This window comes from Strongylocentrotus purpuratus, unplaced genomic scaffold (genome assembly GCF_000002235.5).
Source record: "Strongylocentrotus purpuratus isolate Spur 01 unplaced genomic scaffold, Spur_5.0 spur5_scaffold_15, whole genome shotgun sequence".
Taxonomy (NCBI): domain Eukaryota; kingdom Metazoa; phylum Echinodermata; class Echinoidea; order Camarodonta; family Strongylocentrotidae; genus Strongylocentrotus; species Strongylocentrotus purpuratus.
The window spans coordinates 584583-606347 of record NW_022145600.1 but is presented as its reverse complement, the minus strand read 5'-3'; the positions used below and the strand labels follow the sequence as shown (position 1 = coordinate 606347).

Genomic DNA, 21765 nt, shown 5'->3' with positions numbered 1-21765 from the left:
TGTACTTGGTTGTCAGGGCTAACAAGGTATCAGGCTTCGCTTATCTCGGAGCCTTGGCCAGTTTTGTTTTAAATAAGTTTATATTTCTTCATATATGTTATAATGTATACTGAAATTAAGTGAAATTTAGTTGTTAGAAAAATGTACACATCTGTCGACGAATCTTGGAAGCCTCCATCTTGTAAACAAGTCTTTTTTCTTTGTTGATTTTTGTTTTCATTTTAGCGACACCCTTGAAGAAGTTTCGAATCAGAACGTGTGGTACCTATTCCCTGTTCAACTCGGTTCAACCAAACCCCCTGCTTCATGAATGGGTGGGTCACGATCGAATAATATCAAACTTTAAAAGATCATTTGAACCGGTTGTTAAGTTCAAGTTTAAGATCAAGTTCACTTTATTCAATACTCTCATTAAAAAATATACAAAGGAATACAAAAAATATAGAATTTAAAATATGATAGATGTGTCCCAGGAAAAAACGAAACCGAGAATTATCGATGTTTTATCATAACTTTATCAAGATTATAATTAATAAATTACACATATTTGTGAAGCTTAGATCCTCCTCTTTCATTTGATGTAACTCATGTGATACATACTTCACGCATGAGTGATTTAAATTAATTTGAAGAGAGGGAACCGAAAAGTCATTTGGCGGACGGTATCTGAATTTCAAAGTGAAAATCACATTTCTATACAGTTCAGTTTCTGCTCTTCATATGACACCTCAATCAGGAAAAATGAGCAAGGTATAACATTGTTCTGTTTGTTTAAAGTAATGCTTGAATTTCCATAATTTTATCAAACGAATTCGTTTTCACTGGCTGCCTGCCGTAGCAACAAGCAGAATTGACAAAAGACTAACTCCGTTTCGTTGACCATCAGCCGGATAAGTATTTTGTCAACATGAGAAAAACACAAGCGGAGAAGCCATGAAGAACAAGTGGAAAATTTGGAGACTAGACAGGAATGCCGGGCCTTGTGTAAATTATGTCACCAGTGGTTGTATAAAAAAAACTAAGTATGTTATTTAGATTATTTATTTTGTAATAAAAGGCAAAAAGAAAATAATTTACTTTCACACATACAAAGACGAGTTTCTGGAATAGCTCTTTAGATCTCTGCAGCAGTATGCATACCACACATAACCCAATCATTGGCAAGTATTCCCAACTACCCCATTCAACAATAAACCAAGCACCTCTAATATTTATGCAACACTGTTTAAATAACACGAGACTTCTGCTCTCACAGCCCATGCAATTCAGCTCTCAAAAGTATCAATGTTGTTCATAATACAATAACAATGCACACGAATGACGTGTGTATTAATGACTGTGTGTGTGTGTGCGTGTGATCCTGCAGCGGCGCCAAATGCTGTGTTCACAATGTACGTACAGTACTACAAAGTGAAACAATAATATCGTCTGCACCTGTAGCTTCAATGAAACTGCATCACGCGATTCATCATCGGACTAGGACTCTAGGACAGTGTGAACGCTGTCAATACAATTTTAAACGAACGACTTAAATCTTTTCCAATAAAAATCGATGACCTCGCTCTCATTTGGTCTTTAATGACCTTTATCAATGATAACACAACAGCGAGTACTATCATTTCTATTTTCGACCGATCGAATTATTCCTTGCATAATCAGTGTTTGTGACATTCTCATGAACATCGCTTGTGTGTAACAGACGATGCAGTAAGGAGAGCACGATGTGCAGATGGTGAGTACCAACACTTTTTTCTCTCTTTCCTCCGTTTATGATAAATCATAATGATTATCTCGTTTACTCATGAATATGATGACAATAAAATATTATGTTCTTAAGAAATAAAACATAGTCGAAATGTGCACAAAAGAATTCCATGATCAGTTTTGTACACTGAAATCATGCGACGAGTTAAATTCATAGCTAGCTAAAAGGCCTATAAATCATGAATAGTACGGCGCATTCGTGTTCTCAATGTTATTCAATATCAATTATCATAGCAATCCATGGTAGTATTGTCATATTCCCTATTGTGTATTTAGTCATTGACTCCGCTGCTATGTGTGTGCAGGTAGAATGCCAAATCACGGTATGCAATGCTGTTTATTCGCTATAAGATATAGTGGTATAACGTGGTACACTCAGCTTGTGTGTGTCATATTTACACGAGAAATGTGTACAAAGTGAGTATTTTAGTATTACATTATCGTTGACTTATTATGATACCTAACAATTACATGTACACGGTACATACTTTGTAGCCTCCGTTATAACGGCATATAAGAACCACGTGAGGTATCAACTTAAAACTTAGGGATAACGTGCATCACCATTGGAAAACTGTCTCATTAGATTTGGGGGTACGTAAGTCAAAGGTCATAGAGGTCAATTCTATGAAATTACAGGTATTGTCCTCGTTATCACGATATCTCTAGAACCACTTGAAATATGACCATCAAACTTAAGGAAATGTTGTATCTTTCTCTTGTTACATAATGGATGTTGATTGGACGTACCTATCTACTCCATCCCAATAATTATAGACAAAGTTGCTTTGTACCTGGCTCGATGAGGCCCATGTTACCCTCTTAAAATCATACAAATTATGTTAGCCATGAGCTCCAAATATTATACATTGGACTTTGGCCTATTAAATAGCATTATAAATCATCGGCTCTTATTGCGTGGACTTTAGTTCATCTAAATATCGCTTATCATTTTCTCGTCTTGCTGGGTTTGCCTGTCAATATTTACTTAATGGAAAGAACACACATTATCTCAAGACCTGCACTCTAACTGTGGATGAGATTTTGACGTATTAATCATGACGACTAGAATTTTTTTCATTACGTATCATATTCCAAAGAAACCCCAAAGAAAAATATAGTTACACCATAAAGCCTACTTTAATATGAGAAGATGTTTGGACAAAATTTACTTGTAGGCTCAGAATGTTCACGGCTCTGCAGCACTAGGCCCCCTCATACTACACTGTATGTATAACATGAACTCTGTTAAAAGCAAAGCGATTCGTCTGTTTAGTCTCTACCATTAGGGACTTTTAGATTTGCGTTGACTGATACGTGTGACGTCCATTCAAGGCATTGCATTGAAAGGATCGACGTCGACCGTAGCATAGACCTATTGGCCCGAATTCACAAAGGATGTTTGTCGACAACCCTTGGTTTTCGTACGTCATATGACGCGTTTTACGCGTTTTTTTTACAAACCTGGTTAGTAAAGAACAATAGGAGGTTTGGCGAAACAAAAGTAGGTTTGAGTTCAAACCTTGGTCTGAGCTCAAACCTTGCTTTGTGAATTCGGGCCATTGTCTTCGTGCGAATCTAAAAGTCCCTAATATTTCTTTATGTACACTTCCCTTTTTCATCCCATTGATTGCAAGGCTATAGTCGCATTATCATAGACATTTTCACTCGATCGATATCACTGCATTGTTCGCATTTTATTTGCTCTTCTCGCTTCATTCTCCTTCGATAAAAGAATGAAGGAAAGGGGAGGACCCGGGGAGGACAAATCAACATGAACAAGACAGTCGATAGAGATTAAAACTACTACACAAGGGCTTAGGTTGGAAGGGGAAGTAGCTGAATTTTGAGCGTGTGAAAAGGGAAGGATCTTACTCAATAATACTAATAATGATAATAACGATTGGCAATGGCAATTGGAAACTTACAAAGTACAATTTTGAAATAGAAAGCAACGTCATGAATTCGTTGTTATTCTGTCAATGTATGATCGATTTAGAGGTTATCATTTGATTTTATGTCTCTTATATAATGATCTGTTCCTTCTTGGTTAGTTTGCTGACCTCAGTACTCCATTCTTCCTTCTTCATGAATATAGCCTACAGGGATAATAATCACTGTTTGTTCACAGATTTGTATTGATTTATGATGCGTGATGTTATTCTCATAACCTATTTGCATGCCAGGAGTGTCTCAACTTGGATGGAAAGATGAAAAGCAAACAACCCATTGACTCTTAAACTACGCTTTTCCAGAGTTGGACTTTAACTCGCATCCATCCCCTCATCCCACTACGTGTTATCACCATGGAGACGGATTGCAAGATAAACCTCACGGATGTACAGCTCCGAAACCTAGCCGAGCACATCCCTCCCGAGAAAGCATACGATCTAGGCTTTAGTCTTGGTCTAACTAAGACCGATCTCTCTAGTATTATTCAGACCAACGATCCCATCGGTAACACGTTCCGAGTCCTGGACTGCTGGCGGACCAACTTGGACCCGACATTGGTTCGTTGGAGGAACAAGGTTGAAGGAAGACAGACGGAGCTGATCAAGTTGAAGGCTGCCATGAAAGAACATAACCTGGAGGAATTCATTTCATGCATTGGTAATTATTCTTTTCACTGCATCATAATTGTAAAGCTGATGATAGTGCACGCCAAATACACCAAAGGACTTTTGAATAATTTCAGACACGACATAAAAAATTGATTGCCAAAGAATACCATGTTACGAGTCTACATATCTTATGAATATTCATGATATGGTAATTGATGTGCTCACTCAGTTGGTTGATGGGAGAGCTATTAAACACCTCTCAAGCAGAGTGTAAATATCAGGTCAGAGGTTTGATAATAATAAAATTGAAGGCCTCTGTCCATAATAATTAGGCGTTTGCATTGTATTGTTTTAACTGTATAAAATGTAATTCCGTGTTTTGAAACGAAATATGACGTTCACAGAACCATTTGTATGAAATCTCGATTGTCTTGTATTCCCACTTCAAATGAAATAACCAGTGGTGTAGCGCCGGAAAAGGGGCACTTACCCCTTACCCCTCCTTCCTGCTGTCTGACAAAACAAGGGCATCAAATGAAAAATGAGAGAATGGAATAATTGGACAGCCTCGGCAAACTAAGGAAATCATGCAGTACCCCTTCCCATTAAGATGAAGAAAAGAACATTTAATATTGGTTTAATTCGTTTTGCTAGATTGTTCTTCCATACGTTCCCCTGTATTATTTCTGCTCGCTGTCCTGCCGCATCCTCTGCTCTGCTTGAGGTGATCTTTCATTATCATGATTAATCCTTCAATAATTCATATTTTGCTCCCTCTCTTCGTCTCTCCTCTCTCTCTCTCTCTCTCTCTCTCTCACTCTCTCTCTCTCTCTCTCTCTCTCCCCCTTCATATACATTGCTCAAGCGAATAACTTCACGGTTGTTTCGATGACAGAACTTAGTTAATGTAAAGTGATCTTCACATACATTTAGACAATAACAAGCATGACAACAAAAATAGGATACTAAAAATAATCAATTTAGGCCTACCTATATACCTCTTTTCCAATTCCAGATGCTCATGTTACTATTGAAGATAATGAAGTGGAAGCCGCATCCCCTATCGTCAATCTCGCACTGCCGAATCCATCTCATCAAGCTCACAGAAGACAAGGTTTGACTTACAAGACAAATACTTTCTTTTTATATAACATGCATTTCAATGTTAGAGCATAACGTCATATCGTAAGGAATAATTGCCGGTCGTATATCCATGGTTTAACACAAGAGTAGGAAGCACTCTAGTATAATACTAAAGGTGTTTCACATGAAATTTTTAAAAAATGGTGCAGGTTCTTCACTCATATACGAGATGTCCCTAGTGCGATCCTCACTAGTGCTTACATTCCTTAGACGAGGTGTTTTTCCAACATTTATCCCTTTCTACCAGATGTAGTAAGTTGGTACCTGGCAATACTGGACTTATGATAGTTGCATTATTAACACTGATGTGGCTTGTGCTTGATACTGCTTATATTTGTTTTATTTGTAGTTTTAGTAGTTTCATCTTTTTCTATGAATCTGCTGTGATTCTATATTTTTACAAATACATGCTGTTTTATGATGAATCTTTCTTTCTCTCTCTCTCTCTCTCTCTCTCTCTCAGAAATTGATATTCTTGCTACGTTTGAGAATGTTGAGGATGCTACGATGATGAAACACCATTCCCACCTATACCGTCTTGTAACGCACCCTGCGGATTCGGATGAATCTTGGTCGGGTATCCGTCAACTCAAATCAGTCTTCGAACCATACGCAAGGTTGACGAACATTATGCTGTTTCCTATTTGCTTTACAGTGGACGTTGTGTCACCGGAGGATTTAACATCTCTCAAGAAAAACATAGAAAATAGACATTTGGCGGAAGATTTATTGCCCGTGATGTTGAGTCAAGACGACGAAGAGGGTGCTATCCAAGCTGACCCTAGCAATATCCTCTTGAGGTTAGAGTTAGACAAGGAGTCCTTCAGGAACGGAGCACAGTTTTTCAGAGGTAAACCTTATCCCGGTCTATTTTTAACGTTCGAACAACAAACCAGAAACTTAAAACGAAAGATCAAACATATAATTTGGCATTTAGAAAGGAAACAGAGCTTATTGATAGCACTATGCATAATTATGAATTATTAAAGGGCCCATGACATCGAAATACAAGTGTATTCCTGTTGGTGTGCAGTCCTGCATACATCTCATATTTTGATATGTAAACTTCTGAATTTGTTTCATAGGTTTTTAAATATTTGTTGAAATATTTGTTTTTCAAACTTGCTAAGCTCCACCCCAAAATCCTCCAGATCTCATTCCCCTTGTGTCATCATCTGTCAGTCATCAATGAGCTAACTTGAGAAAGTGGTATGTACCTTTACCGAAGTCGACCACCGGTTAAAATACGTAAAATAATAGCAACATAAAAGTTGCTATGTCAGACATGCTGTAGCATCACCAGGAAGACAAAGGCAATGATGATGTATGGAAGCATGCAATTCTATTATGAACGTATGCTAAGCTGGGGGAAATTACATAACATTGTCTATTCTAGAATATTAGTTCAGTCTGACATGTCTGACATAGCTACTTATATGTTGCTATTGTTTGTGGTATTGTAACAGGTGGTCAACTTTGGCAAAGTTACATACCACTTTCTCAAGTTAGCTCATTCATGACTGACAGATGATGTCACAAGGGGAATGAGATATAGTGGTTTTGGGGGTGGAGCTTAGCAAGTTTGTAAAAAAAATATTTAAAAAAATATTTAAAAATCTATGAAACAAATTCAGAAGTTTACATATCAAAATATGAGATGTATGTAGCACTGCACACCAACAGGAATACACTTGTATTTCGATGTCATGGGCCCTTTAAGAAAGAAGCTACCTAGCATTTCCCCCAAACGTCGAGATAAGCGGTATTGTTTTGTGATGTATGCTAGTCAATTTAGAATAGGATGACTAACCAGACATGCAAAGAACGATGAGCAAGACATTTGTCTGATGATTAATAATGTGATTTTGGAATAAATTATGTCGATATGCATTTTCTTTTAAAGACAATTTTTTGAGAAAATGCTTTGAGAGGGCCTTCGGTCCTGAAAAGCGCTATGTAAAAACTAGCTATTATTATTATTATTATAAAAGGTATATAATGCCAAACTCCAAAATTTGCAAGGACATTTTGTAATATCTTTAAATGGCACATATATATGTTTTCCCCTCACATAATGAGTCGTACCCTTCATCTCTTTCTCTCTCTATTTATCTATCTGTCTATTTCTTTTTCTTCCTCACGCATTGTAATATATTTCGATTATTGCAATCAACTCAGATCTCGATCCGACAGCATCGTGTCATGATGACAGACAAGACTCAACGGCTGCTGAGGCAGATGGGTTCAATGTTTGGACGACTCGAAGACCAAAACCTGATGTTGAGTTAGCAGATAGTCAAGAGAAGGGCGTTCAGCTGGTATGGAGGAACGTTTCTCAACAGAGCTTTGGGTTCTGAAGAAAAGGAAAAAAAGGCGTACTTTTAATTAATGAAAACCATGTGCTATAGTCATGTCAGCAAATTGGAAGGCATCTCTTAGATACAATGAGCTTTATCAAATGTCGATAGGTGCACACGAATAATTGTCAAGTACTGTAATTACGCTTTGAAGCAATACAATAAGAAAAGGGGAAATAACAAAAATGTAATGAGAAATAAGAAATAAAGGCCTACATTCACCGGAAATAATGAAGCAAACTAAAACATCTGTTTTATTTAAAGAAGGAGAAATGACTTTTAAAAAAGGCAAATTCATCTCTAAGATTTGAGATCTAATATCTGATTAAAGTGACGTGGGCAGAAATGAAAAATGAGTAGAGAATTTGTCCATAAATGGAATCGGCTGAGGAAGTATCATACTTTTTTTTCATTTGGCATGTCTGGCAAGCACGTGTAAATGTTCCAAGGTGAACACAATTAACACATAATATATAAGCCCTACTCTTATGGGGTGTTGCAAGAAAGTTACAATCAATTGCAAATCCCCCAAAATCAAGCGTTAGTCTTTCGATTAATTGCAAATTTGCAATTGATAGCAACTCAACTTTCTCGCAATGCCCCATTAGTAAGAGAAAAAGAGAGAGATAGAGGGGATAGAATACCAGTTAGATCTGATTAACTTAATTTAATTGTTAAAACTTTAAATCCTAGAAACTTTAGGAGACTATAGTGGGGTGTTGTCAGAAAGTTGAGTTGCAGTCGATTGCAAATAATTTATCAGTTGCAAATTTTGCAACGTGCAATCAATCGAAACTTTCTTGTGCAACGCCCCATATAAAGATAGGATAGCAGTGGCACAAAAGGACGCTCCGGAACGCAGAATCAACATTTTCTTGTTTGACATATCTCACTGAAACTTGTCATGGTACTATATTTATTTACAAGCTCTATCCTAATGATATGATTCTTTTAGCATTCAGAACATGTAGTTTCTTGCCACTAAATTTTGGCTGATATCTAATCATCTTGCTTGACACTGTGTATAGATTTCCACCATTTCAATTAGATTTGTACAAAATTTCTTCACAAGACAAAGAGTTTTGGAACCACTAATGGAGCTTCCATCCCTCTCTTTCGTTTGGTGCATCGAACAATAATTCATACTCATCTGAGTATTCAAGGTGCTGCCATGATAAACTGGAGTATAGTCATGTTTATTTTTGCCAAATCAACTCATTCATATGTATATGTTTGAAATTTGCCATTCAATTGTAAGTCAACTTGATATAGTGTGTATCATCTCATGTATAAGGTGCAATGGCGATAAATAGGCTTTTGAAAAATGTGTAGTCCAATATAAATTTATCATTCAATACTCATCTATATTTTTCGAAGCTCGAAGCTACTGGCAGTTATAAAAGGTGAAAGGGATACATCAAATACATTTGAATTTTGTGAGGTTTTGTCACGCATTTATTGTGTTATCGTTAATTTCAAGTTACTTGATCTCCGTAGGTTGAGGATGACAGGCCAGGTCTTTAGAAAATGATTTCATGTAATCGATGTAAATTCACATTATGAAACAACGATTAAATTTTTCAAGAAAAAAATTAAGATATTAGACAAATTCCTTGAGTATTTTTCAATGATATAGTTCGTACAGGTGCAAGACAAAACACAGACGTTCTTTGGCCTAACCTGGATTCAGTTTAGGAACCCCCGAAGTCCTCCTCCTTTGCCCTTCTTCGTAACAAAAAAAAAAGAGGAAAGTTTGAAATAAAAAATGGTTTCAGTCCTGAAAGAAAGAAAGTGTGATTAGGCCTTTCGGAATAAGATTTGAGAGATATTTATCATTGAATTTGTTTATTGAAAAGTATGGGACCTTCGGTGTTGGTACAATATGCAGACCAAATATTATAATTTGCTATATAACCCAAAGAAAATTCTTACTGAAAATATTATTTGACTTCTTTTACGAACATTGACACCTAAACGGTCACCATTTTCGATATTACGGATGAAGATTTTTATTTGTATGCAATATATATAGATATATTGAGACTGGTTTATACATTTTGAATGTGAAGAATGAAAATGAATAAAACTTCTATATTATTTCGCACATAGTGTATATTTTGAATCTCCTTTCTACCGTTTCTAAACATATAATAATCTCTTTCGTTCTGCAATATTCCTGTCTCATGTGGAGGTGTCGTGGTATAGTGGTTCATTCGCTTGACTTTCAATTCAAGGGTTGAGGGTTCGAAGCTCAGCCTGGCACTAACGTCGTTTGACAAGACGTTAAACCATGTTTTCCACCCAGGTGTAAAGAGGTACCTGGCAATCACTGGGGTAATAATAATTGCAGGGCCCTCAGGAAGAATTACAGCATTGAAGCAGATGAGGCTTCCCTGGGTAAACATCATTTTTATTAGTAGAAGTAACAATAGTAGTAGGATTAGTAGTAGTAGTAGTAGTAGTATTAGTAGTAGTAGGATTAGTAGTAGTAGTAGGATTAGTAGTAGTAGTAGTAGTAGTAGTAGTAGTAGTAGTAGTAGTAGAGAAGAGATAGTGCCCACTTTTGTAATATTAGTATTTACTTAACAGTCCCAAAAGTTTGGAGAGACCCTTAAAATGATTAGGATCTTATTTTGAAGGCATCTTAATTCCCCTTTGCTAATAGTCTTATCACCCCTATGTAAATGTGCAACAGTAATCTTGGCTGGAGCTTCAAGCGATCAAACACTCGTCTTAAAGCCCCACTGTCCTACTTGTAGCTAATTGCTCCCTCTATATAGAAAACTTCCCAAATCGGTGCCTGTTGGTCCCCCATGATCCTCTTTTTCTTATGTCAGTTGAGAGCTGAGTTAATGAGATAGCCACCTGTCAGTGACCTCGCTGTGTGGTCTAATCCCTTCTGGCCCAGTAGTATTGACGGTCTTTAAATAATAACTTTCAAGAGGGTTGTGAATAAATTTGTTGTAAGCTCAGCTTTGTTGAGCAGAAGAGGAGTGTTACGCTCTGGTGACCTCCTCCGTAGACAGTGCATGCATATAGGTAAACACATGTAGACCATTGAGATCGAGCTGTGGGGCAGATCTTGGCTGGTATGCAGTTAGAGTAACAGTGCATATAACATGTAGAATGATGAAGTTGATCGTCGTGATTTTGACTGCCTTCGTGGCTGCAACGACTGCTAAAAACGCCACACTTTACAAAGTAGAGGAGCCTTCCAAGGACCAGTACATCGTCGTCGTAAAGGTAAGGGATCCCGTTTGTTACCTCTGTTTTGGCTGTAGTATAGTATGCTCAACACACGTTCGGGACGGTTAACCTATTACGAATATGACCGAGGAGGTGGAACAAGTAACCTCTAGGGTGCATGATAGTCGCTGAATCAGACCTGTTTTGGTGGGAGGGTTGGGTTGGGCGAAACTTATAATGCCTGCACAAATGTCCTATATGATACAATCTACTCGGTCGCTTCGCACCTAAGTTATAGCTATAACAACATAATGACTTTGTTCTATGAAAATCATGTTTGTTAAACCATGTTAAATCCCTACTATTCAAATTTAGTGTGATGATTTTCTTTTTTTTTAAACTCAACCGAACAGTATAAAACAACTACATCACCTACATCGAATGCGACCATTACAATCAAATAAGTGGATTAGATATCTGTAGACAGTACAGTAGTGTGTTGATATTGTTCTTGAGATGATTTCTTGAAAGTCTTAGCGATCATGTTCAATTTGAACTCCTGCGCCTAGCCATGCACAGACTCGATTATGGTCGTTTTAAAAATATTTACTTTTAAATGATTGCGTGCGCTCACCCACTCATTGTACACAAATTGTTCTCAGGGTCTGTATAGACTGTATTCGTCAAAGTTTTCTTTTTATTTCGTATGTCATGAATGTGTTGAAACCAGTGATTGTTATCTTTCTCGAGAGAAAAGAAATAAATCCAAAAAGAATCCGTCCAAAGGATCGCTCGATCAGACGTATGCTGTAAGATCTCTGTGACACTAGTATAGGTTTCATAATGCTACCCTTTTCCGTACCTCTCTTTCTTTTTATACTAACCTTAAGAGCAGATTTTAAGCATCGAGGCCAATATTTAATGCTCTTTAAAAACAAACAGATTTAAAAAAAAGCAGCTTCAATCTGAGCTTATCACCCAAGTTAATCTACTTTGTAGACGTCTAATTTTCGGTCTGTATTTTTTCGAGTGTCTATATTTGTGTAGCCATTGTCAGTGATCATTGTTTCCTTTCTCAAGAAAAGGGGGGATCTAGTCTTATAGAATCCGTCCAAAGAATTGTTTGATGAGATTAATGTTGTTAGAACTTTGTAGCACTCTAGTATGAATATCCATTTTTGTTTTATGTAGTTCTCTTCCATGCGTCTTTATATAATGTAGAAGTGAGGAAGAATTGTGCCAATTATATTTTTTGTCGAATCTGTTCATAGTTATTCTTTGGCAGCGTTAAGAAGCAGTACTTGACATATGTCAACATGATCATTTAATTTCATTATCAGAATTTTGCAATTTGCAAGTTATTATTTTCCATATATCTTTTTTATTTTACTGAGGTTCAAAGACATCGCATTCAATGACATTTCTCATAAACATACACTAGGAATATTTGTACAAACAAGTTACAGGAGAACTACATATTAGACCTTGACACATTAGCTCAATAGGTAATTTTCGTAATGTAACCAAAATTAATGCACCTGTCTTTTTGAAGAACCTCAATACGAATTATGTCACTCAACTGTGCGAATAATTATTTTGATAGTCAGAATGCACATTGCATACATTACGTGTTGTTAAATAGGACAAGCCATAATGTTTAAATCCACCTAGCAACAACTAATGTATGCAATTCACATTTTGACTATTAAAATACTACTCTTCGTAACAGGTGAATGAAATAATTCGTAACGAGGCACTTCACAAAGAATTATGCTTTAAATTTGGTTACATTACGTAAATGTCCTATTAAGCATAACTTGCTAGCACGGAGTAAGTTAAGACAAGGAGGTTTAAGAGCTTAAAACTCCTTGGTCAAGACGTGTAAGTCCTAATCTTTATCTTTATTTGAATCTATTTGATTCCCTCACAGCCATCGTATGCACATAATGACGTAGAAGCTATCAAGAAACTTATCTTGAATGACGTTTCTGGAATCTATAGTGGTGCTTTTATAAAGCACACCTACGCCAAAGCCATCAAGGGATTCTCGGCTAAATTGACCGAAAGAGCTGTCAAAAAGGTAAATATGAGTTGAGATAAGAAGGTTATTGAATTGATGGTGTCAATGACGACGATTGTAATGACTTGAAGTTTGAAATAATAACAATAATTGCTTTGGTGATATAGGGGTATGGGATGATAATGATAGTTATGCTCCATCTGAAGTGCAAGATCGCGATGAAGACGCTTATAACCAGCGCTCAAAATACACGGGAGCGGTGGGCGATTCGCCCCCGTGAGCTACATAATCGCCCCCGTCAGGTTGCTCACGGGGGCGATTGCAAAATTAAAAATCGCCCCCGTGGAATCATAAAATAAAGATTATCTTTTCTGTTATAACTTTAACACAATATTGAGTTTCAATTTTCAAACCTTAAACCAATGAAATGGAACTTAGATTAGCGTGCAAGATTTCTCGTTTTATGAGTAGGCCTAGTTATTACCGATTCAGCTCGCAGTGCAGTGCTGCCGTCATCAGTGGTTATAGGCCTACTGCGCCGTTAGTAGCGGTACGTGGGCACGCTGCCGCGCCATGTCTGCTGGAGCTGGAGGCGATCGCGCAAGGGCAGAAACATGGTCATGGAGAAGTTTTTCGTTGTGAAAGCGTTAACCCGCTGAAATCTGGTGATTTCAAATGACCAGCAAATAATGAAACTCGACCAGTAAATCAATATTAGGGACTTTTAGATTTGCACGATGAGAACGTGGACTGCAACGTGTGACCTCCTTTTAAGGCAGTGCCAGTGCTTAAAAGGACGTGACGTGTGGCTGCCAGTGCCTTAAAAGGACGTAACACGTCCACGTCCACGCAAATCTAAAAGTACGTATTGAGAAGAAGAGGAAGACCAAGATCTCGTGGAATGATATGTTAACATGGGCAGATCTAGGGGGTTAGGGGGTTTAACCCCCTCCTCCCGGCCCCCTTGGGCTGCCAAGTGAAAATGTGACATTAAAGCGGGGGGAGAGAGATGCTGGAGAGGAGGACTACTAGGCCTAATCTATTTTATTTTTTTCAGGGGGGGAAGTGAAGCGCCGTTTTAGCATGACTTTCTTTTTAACTCTTACTTTCACCTATTCCAGATAACCCTAAGTTTTTGGTTGCTGCTTTATATGTAGTTGATAATGCATGATTAAAATAAAGAGAGAGAGAGAGAGAGAGAGAGAACCACCATCATTTTGCAATGGTTCAGGGTTCGTGTAATGTACATTTGAAACCATTTCTTAGCGTCTCAACCCTAAAAAAATAGCAAAACTATTTTTAAGGAAAAGCATTATACTGAATTAAATAAAGTATAATAGCTTTATATTGGATCATACTAATACTGATACGGGCTAAAGACAATGTGGTATTTGTATAGAGGTATTTCAAAATGACATTCTGATAATCGACATTTGTTTTGGTATCATATGTATATACGCATAATACAACTGATCTTTATGATTTCTTAACGTGACATAGCTTCTTCTCCCCCTGCAAACAAAAAAGAAAACAAGGTTATTTAATAAAAGGATCATGTGACAAATAATCATTGTGATTCAAATTGATGCAAGGATTTTTTTTGAATAAGCAATGCTTTTCACCAGAATCTTCTTTGTAAAAACGACTTTTACAAATCTCAGCCATGCAAATCTGCCACTGTGTTGTAAGATCACTTTCAGATTAGGAGAAGTGTATTCTATGATGAGTATTTTACATTGAATGGAACGTCACAACTCAGAAAGCATGGATGAGATTTGTAAAAGTTGTTTTTACAAAGAAGATTCGGGTGAATAGCAGTGCTTATTCAAACAAATATTCCCATCGATTTGAATCACAATCATTATTTGTCGCTTAATCCCTTTTAATGACCTTGTTTTCTTTCTCGTTTGCAAGGGGAGAAGAAGATATGTCACATTAAAGACATCATAAAGATCAGTGTTGTATGCGTATATATTATATACACAGGCCACTAACAGCTATGTAGCTTGTACATTTGTAAGAGGGAAAATGCTGATTGAAATGATAATGATGAAATAGCAAATAATTGAGGAGTATCGTAGGTACCAATTCAATGGATATTTGTATAAAAAAGAGCCCCCGTCAGTACTAAAAGAGCCCCCGTGAGAAGGCTCACGGGGGGCTCTTTTTGGGGGGGGAAGAGCCCCCGTGGACAAAAAATTAATTTGAGCCCTGCTTATAACAGTCATCCTTCTTTGTCTTTCTTTTTTTCTTTTGTATTGATGTACACCAGTGTGCACAATAATTATCGATGATGGTGGTAGTGATGATATCAATGATAGTAATTATGATGATGATGGTAGTGATGATATCAATGATAGTAATTATGATGATGATTGTAGTGATGATATCAATGATAGTAATTATGATGATGATGGTAGTGATGATATCAATGATAGTAATTATGATGATGATGGTATTGATGATGGTAGTGATGATATTGATGATGGTAATGATGATCATAATGATATTGAAATTTGAGGGTAATTATCATGATGATGATGATGATAACAACAGTGATTATGGTGGTAATGATGATGTTAATGTTAATGTAATGTTGACAGCTAACCGTGTGACTAACTGGGCGAAACCTTTTTTCATTCAACATTTTCTCGGTAATTTTATCTCCCCCGTATCTCCCAAGGTATTCAACATTTGGCATGAATTGGTGATTGGTAACTGAGCATCATTTATCAATATATAAGGTTACATGTATTTGCAGTATTACACAAACTGCAAAAAGATATCACGTTGATGAAGAAATTTCTCCTTTTTTTGTAGCTCCTTACGAGAGAAGAGATAGAATACATAACCCAAGATGGCGTCGTTCGAACATCCGGTGTTGCATCATGGGGCTTGGATCGTATAGACCAGAGAGAGTTGCCTCTAGATGGGATCGCAAACTTCAAAGGTATTACTATAACAACAAATTATCGCTGTAGTTTCAAACCAGATATGCATCATAAGAGCATACAAATATACAAGTATTCTTTCCAATGTTTAATTAACAGTACTTATGGTTTTGACAAGAGGTAGCAAGATGGTTAACCCAGATATATGACATGTGCAGTTAATGCAATCTTTGTAAGCTTTCTCTTTTTTTTTTCTTATACCGAAGAAGCATAGTAGCAATGTCCCATGATAAGGACTGTTCTTGAACTGTCCTTATATTAAGTGTAGGATGAGGAATTGGACATTGCTACTATGATTCTTCTGCATAAACAGAAAAGAAATGAGAAAGCTTACAAATTAGTTTACAGTTCCAGAAATCAATCTTTGCTCCAGGGTCTGACAGACTGACACTATCTCTTTTTTCTATCTTTATAAACAGGCAATGGTTCAGGGATTAACGCGTACATCATCGATACGGGTATTTATCCGGAGAGTCTTTACTTTGATGGTCGAGCCACACCTGCCTTCGATGCATCGCCTAAGAAAGGAGCTTATGTAAGTGCTTTTGAGCAAACTTTCCCAGCTTCCTGAATATAATTGTTTGTTCGTTTCTACGCTTGTTATTTTGTTTACTTGTTTGTTGTTTTTGCGGTTGTTTTGTTTTTATATAACTGCCAGCGTGAAGGATCAAAAACAATTTTTGCAAGAAGATTTAAACAATAAGTTACTTGTCGAATTACAATTGTTGAAATGCACCAGGACAGAGTTTGTAACAACTTTGATAGAATAGTTCATTATTATTAATTGAACATGTTCCATTTGTGTGTTTTTCCTCCTCAAATTTTGGACAATTAAAATGATCCCATTTATATTTCAAAGTCATATTCAGCATCAGACACTTTGATCCTTCCATGCAGGGCATTGATTGTAACGGCCACGGTACCCACTGTGCCGGGATCATAGGAGGTAATACGTACGGAGTGGCGCGTGGTGTGGAGCTGTTTGGAGTCAGGGTACTAGGATGTAAAGGGTCTGGTGCAACCAGTGACGTCATAGCAGGTATCAACCAATACATATATACTTTATACACCCGTGTACAAATATTAAAGAGCTTTTCTTACAAAAACCTCTCATGTAGTAAAAATATTTCAGCATTTATATAGAAGTAGCTGCATCACAACTGTTCCTTTATCTATCTCTCTCTCTCTCTCTCTCTCTCTCCTGAAGCAAGTCAATTGTTGTCATTTTTTGCCATTGAATTTTTTTGTTTTTTTTTGTTGCTTGTTTAAATTATCACATTTTCCTGTCGCTGTAATCATAACATGCGCACGCTTACACTGCAGCTCTTCTGCATAATTATGTTATGTCAATCGTTCCCAACATTTTGTTTCATAAATTGTGTTATTCATTGTGATTTGAAGAAAAAATATTACCACTATGTACAAAATGTTCTGATAGTTACTGATTATTATTGTAATAAATCGAATCAAATTATAGGGGTTTAACAGACTATTATAATCATGACAATAATTGATTATACTCAGTGACATCGGGGCGTTATTTTTCCTGACATAACATTGCGTCAGTGCATAGTGCGATCTTTGACGCTCCTCCATCGGAGAGGGGTATCGAAAAAGCGAAAACAAAATAAGCATGTAAACAGTCTTTCGATTTACGGGCGAACGGGCTAGTAGCCCGGCCCCCCCCACTCAGAGGTCAGAATGACCGCATGCGTGTTGCCAAAATGTCCGGTAAAGGGGTACTTTTCGTGCGACAAAGTCCGGCCCGAGAATTGTAAAAAAAAGGGGTGTATTTGACTTTTCACCCGGAGATTTCTTTAAAAAGGGGGTGTTTTTCTTTTTTTCTCTCATCTCTTTGGACTCCTGAGAAATTATTCCGAATTTAGGGGGGTATATTGAACATTTTTCCTGATTTAGGGGGGTCTCCAAGGCAGGAAAAGCCCGCGAAAAGCCCGCGAAAGGGGGGTTCGGAAATGTTGGCAGTCCTCAGATAGGGGGTGCTTTCAAAAAGAGGGTACGAGCATATGCGTACCCTAAATAACACTGGGGGGGGGGGGGGGGCCGGGGCTAGTAGACTTCACAGGGTGGATGAACACAGGTAATGGCGCGATACATTGTGTGCCATGGACAGCATCAGTGCAGATGATGACTGATGATGATGATAATTGTAATCAAAATACTTCACCTACATCATACGAAATCGCCAACTAATATAGGAAATGAAACCTGATAGGCCTTCAGTGGGATAACTGTTGATAATGGTTGCTAATTGTGTTTTGATAGGTATCGAGTACGTTGCGGCGTCTGGCCAGCAGCCTGCCGTAGCATCCATGTCTCTGGGTGGCTTTCCCAACAAGGCTCTGGATAATGCTGTTCAAGGTTTGATTGACGCTGGTGTCATCGTGGTGGCGGCTGCTGGGAATTTCGATATGCACGCATGCAAGTCCTCACCTGCTCGAGTCACAGAGGTAGGTAGGGGCTCAAAGTATCAAATACGTAATGAATCTGCTATTGAGATGTCATCGTGTCATGTGATTTTTCGGTAACCCGAAACATGCTCCGGCGACGATCGCACCGGTGACAAATGCTCTGCAAAAAGCGACAATTGCTCCGCAACATTTGCACCGACTTCAAATGCTCCGTCGACAGTAACTTCGACGACACGTCCTCCGCCCAAATAGTGCCCCGTAAAATACAAATGCTACTACGACAATAATATTGCTCCTCCCCAAAAGGACCCCATTGAAAACAAATGCTCCGCCGACGTATCAGGAGTGTCCCGTAAAAGACGAATGCTCCGCCGACAATAAATTGCTCTCTGATCCAAAACTGAATCTGTCTTCCTTGGGGCAGGAGGAGCAACTGTCGGAGGAGCAAATGTCGTTCGGGGAGCATTTGCCACCGGAGAATTTTATCGAATCATGCCAGTGGCGGATCCAAGGGGGGCAATTAGGGGCGCCCCCCCCCCCCCGCTTATTCAGCCGCCGGCTGAGTCATTGCGATTTTTGGGGGGACCTTTTTTTCCCACCGCGTGCCCCCCCCCCCCCCCCCCGGTAAGAAATTCCTGGATCCGCCCCTGCATGCTACGCAATTGTTGGCGGGGAGATTGTCGGTGGAGCAATTGTCGTCGGAGAATTTGACGTCGGAGCAAATGTCGCGGAGCAAATGTCACGGAGCAATAATTGTTGCGTTTTTAAGCTGTAGATGTTGGCGGAACAATCATCGGCGGAGCATGTGTCATGGATTCGATTTTTTAACTGCGTTGTTACATGCATTAATCAAGCCTGTTTTATGAATTTGTTTATCATTTTTGTTATTAGGGAATGAGACATTGTTACATTCAACTGGACATTCCTAGTCTTACAATATTGTTTTAACAGCTGGTTGACATAAGTCTTTCTTTCTATCTCTCTGTCTTTCTATCTCTCTGTCTATCTTTCTTTTCGCTTATTGGTTTTCACGCGCACGCATGATGCCATAAGAAGGACCAATCTACCTCGCTCGTCTCTTATTTTTTTTGTTTAGGCAATAACCGTCGGTGCTACAGACATCACAGATAAACGGGCTGATTTTTCAAATTACGGAAAGTGTGTGGATGTGTTTGCCCCTGGTGTTGACATCCCGAGCGCATGGATCGGAGGCCCAGAAGAAACCCGTATACTCAGTGGTACATCTATGGCTTGTCCTCATGTTGCAGGTGAGTACTCTTTAAAGGCCATCTGTACTAGTAGTTTAAAGGAGGGATTAGACCACCCTGCAAGGTCACTGGACAGGTGGTTATCTCATCAACTTAGCTCTCAATTAACATAAGCAAATGAGGGCCATGGGGGACCAATGGTTACCGATTAGGCATTTTTTTTTATATAGAGGGAGCAAGTAGCTACAAGTAGTACAGTGGGGCTTTAATCAACGACTAGTTCATGATAGACGTCGCCATCATAATCAACGTGATAAGAGTGGTGCTGCAGCAGACTGCTGCAGCAACTGAAAAGAACATGCTCTAACCATATTATTATGTAAATAATATCGCTGCCGGTTGCTTGAGTCGACAGGGTGTCAATAGGCGAAACCGGTACCCCATTTCATCAAGGACACGGATTTACCCCAAAAAATAAGGCCACGTATACCTACTTTTCCCCCATAAAATATAAGCCCTTGATTTGAGCTTTGTCAACGACGAATCGTTTATTGGGCGAGAGTTTATTGAGTCGGCGATAGTCATTTGATATGTTTGTATATGTTAGATAATACTTAGTGATCTTTGATATCGGGCCCTTTGAAAGCATTTGAAATTCTCCGTTATCATCTGACTATCATATAACTTTATTGATTCTTGTTAGTCATAAGTCTACGTTAAAGATTTGTAAGAGTGGGCTCAAGTATGAAAAATATCTGATATGAGGAATGATTTATGATGCCTTCTATATCGTTCTAATTTGTGTAGAAAATATTGATGATGGCAACGTTTCTATGGTAGATACAATCATACAAGATAAGATCTTTGATTATCTATGTCACCTATTACGTGATATTGGAACCAACAAACCATCCTATAATGCAATTGTTAAACAGAATATAAAATTGTATTTAAACGGCAAAATCTGATTTGAAAAAAAATATCCACGAATTGCACGATATATCTTAACTGCTAATTCATTTGTTGTTTTTTGGTATTTTTGCTGAATACTACAGGGGCTGCAGCTATCGCACTAGGTAACACACGTGGGCAATCACCAACACAACTCAAGCAGGAGATCATAGACAACGCCACGACAGACGTCATTTCGAAAGTCGGACAACGTTCGCCGAATCGATTACTCTACGTTCCATAGAATACTGTAAATTCCGCCTGGATTACTATACCATAAGAATAACTATATTAGTGATCACTGTGAGTCTTTGATATAGTATTTTAACAAAGCCGTGTGGATCATAATCAAATGATTGGCTGGGGTAGCTGGGGTAGCTGGGGTAACTAATGCTATACGCATTAGTTGAAATCCCGTGCATTATATTCTTCATGGAAAACAACCTCGTAATAGAACGACACATTTGGCATATACATACTGGCAAATTATGAGTTTCTTTCAGCAGAGTTAATTTCACTGATGCCAAAAGCCCACATGAAATGGAATATAATAGTCTTTATAGATTTATGAAATATATTTGCATGACAAATTCTGCAATTTACTGAATTTCAAATCAACAGTCCGGACGCACAATGTTCTGGGCTATAATTTTTTTTTTCTTCATATCTTTCCCTCCTGGATTTTATTTGTTTTCATTTGCAACAAATTAACAAACCTATTTTCTTCTTATTATTATATGAATAGATTTGCATGATAAATAGACAGAAATACAATACAAAAAGCACGGACATGAAAGGTAAAGGTTATCAATAATAGGCTGTATTCTTCTAAGAACGTACATATATTATTTGTAAATGTCCTTGTGAAGTTGTCAGAGTCACTTTTATAACAAATTTCGTGTATTTAATATGTTTGTATCTCTAAATATGTTCCCTAAATATATACATTTTGTTTTTAAAAAAGCCTTTAATGTTGAATGGATAATTATTTGGTTTATATTAAATAGCACTACTTTTACACATAAAAACAATCAACAAAGAACAACACAATGAAATTTGTACTATATACCAATCAAATTCAAATTTCTCGACCTAATTCCATTCAATAATGTGAAACTAAAATAGGAGAGGTGCAATCATTTTTAGCCAATATTTTATTTTGATGAAAATGTCTTTGCTGCTTCAATATTGGTTT

At 37.7% G+C, this 21765-nt stretch overlaps 2 protein-coding genes across 4 annotated transcripts; both read left to right on the top strand.

Annotated features, from left to right (window-relative positions):
- The first annotated feature begins 1387 nt into the window (after positions 1-1387).
- Positions 1388-9649, top strand: LOC582611. 3 transcript variants are annotated; one of them, XM_030985296.1, is made up of 5 exons: positions 1388-1732; positions 3951-4374; positions 5341-5439; positions 6124-6318; positions 7647-9649. In XM_030985296.1, the coding sequence occupies exons 2-5, from the start codon at positions 4071-4073 to the stop codon at positions 7823-7825; spliced, it is 777 nt and encodes a 258-aa protein (XP_030841156.1). In that variant the 5' UTR covers positions 1388-1732; positions 3951-4070; the 3' UTR covers positions 7826-9649. The 3 variants fall into 3 exon arrangements, with proteins under 3 accessions (XP_030841156.1, XP_800187.3, XP_011665679.2); XM_795094.5 differs by having other exon boundaries at positions 1395-1732; positions 5932-6318; XM_011667377.2 differs by lacking the exon at positions 1388-1732 and adding an exon at positions 1863-2181 and having other exon boundaries at positions 5932-6318.
- A 1205-nt stretch (positions 9650-10854) lies between these two features.
- Positions 10855-21533, top strand: LOC582641 (aqualysin-1). The gene is made up of 8 exons (XM_782585.5): positions 10855-11068; positions 12942-13091; positions 15852-15981; positions 16402-16517; positions 16880-17021; positions 18266-18450; positions 19508-19679; positions 20675-21533. The coding sequence occupies exons 1-8, from the start codon at positions 10952-10954 to the stop codon at positions 20812-20814; spliced, it is 1152 nt and encodes a 383-aa protein (XP_787678.4). The 5' UTR covers positions 10855-10951; the 3' UTR covers positions 20815-21533.
- The last annotated feature ends 232 nt before the right edge of the window (positions 21534-21765 follow it).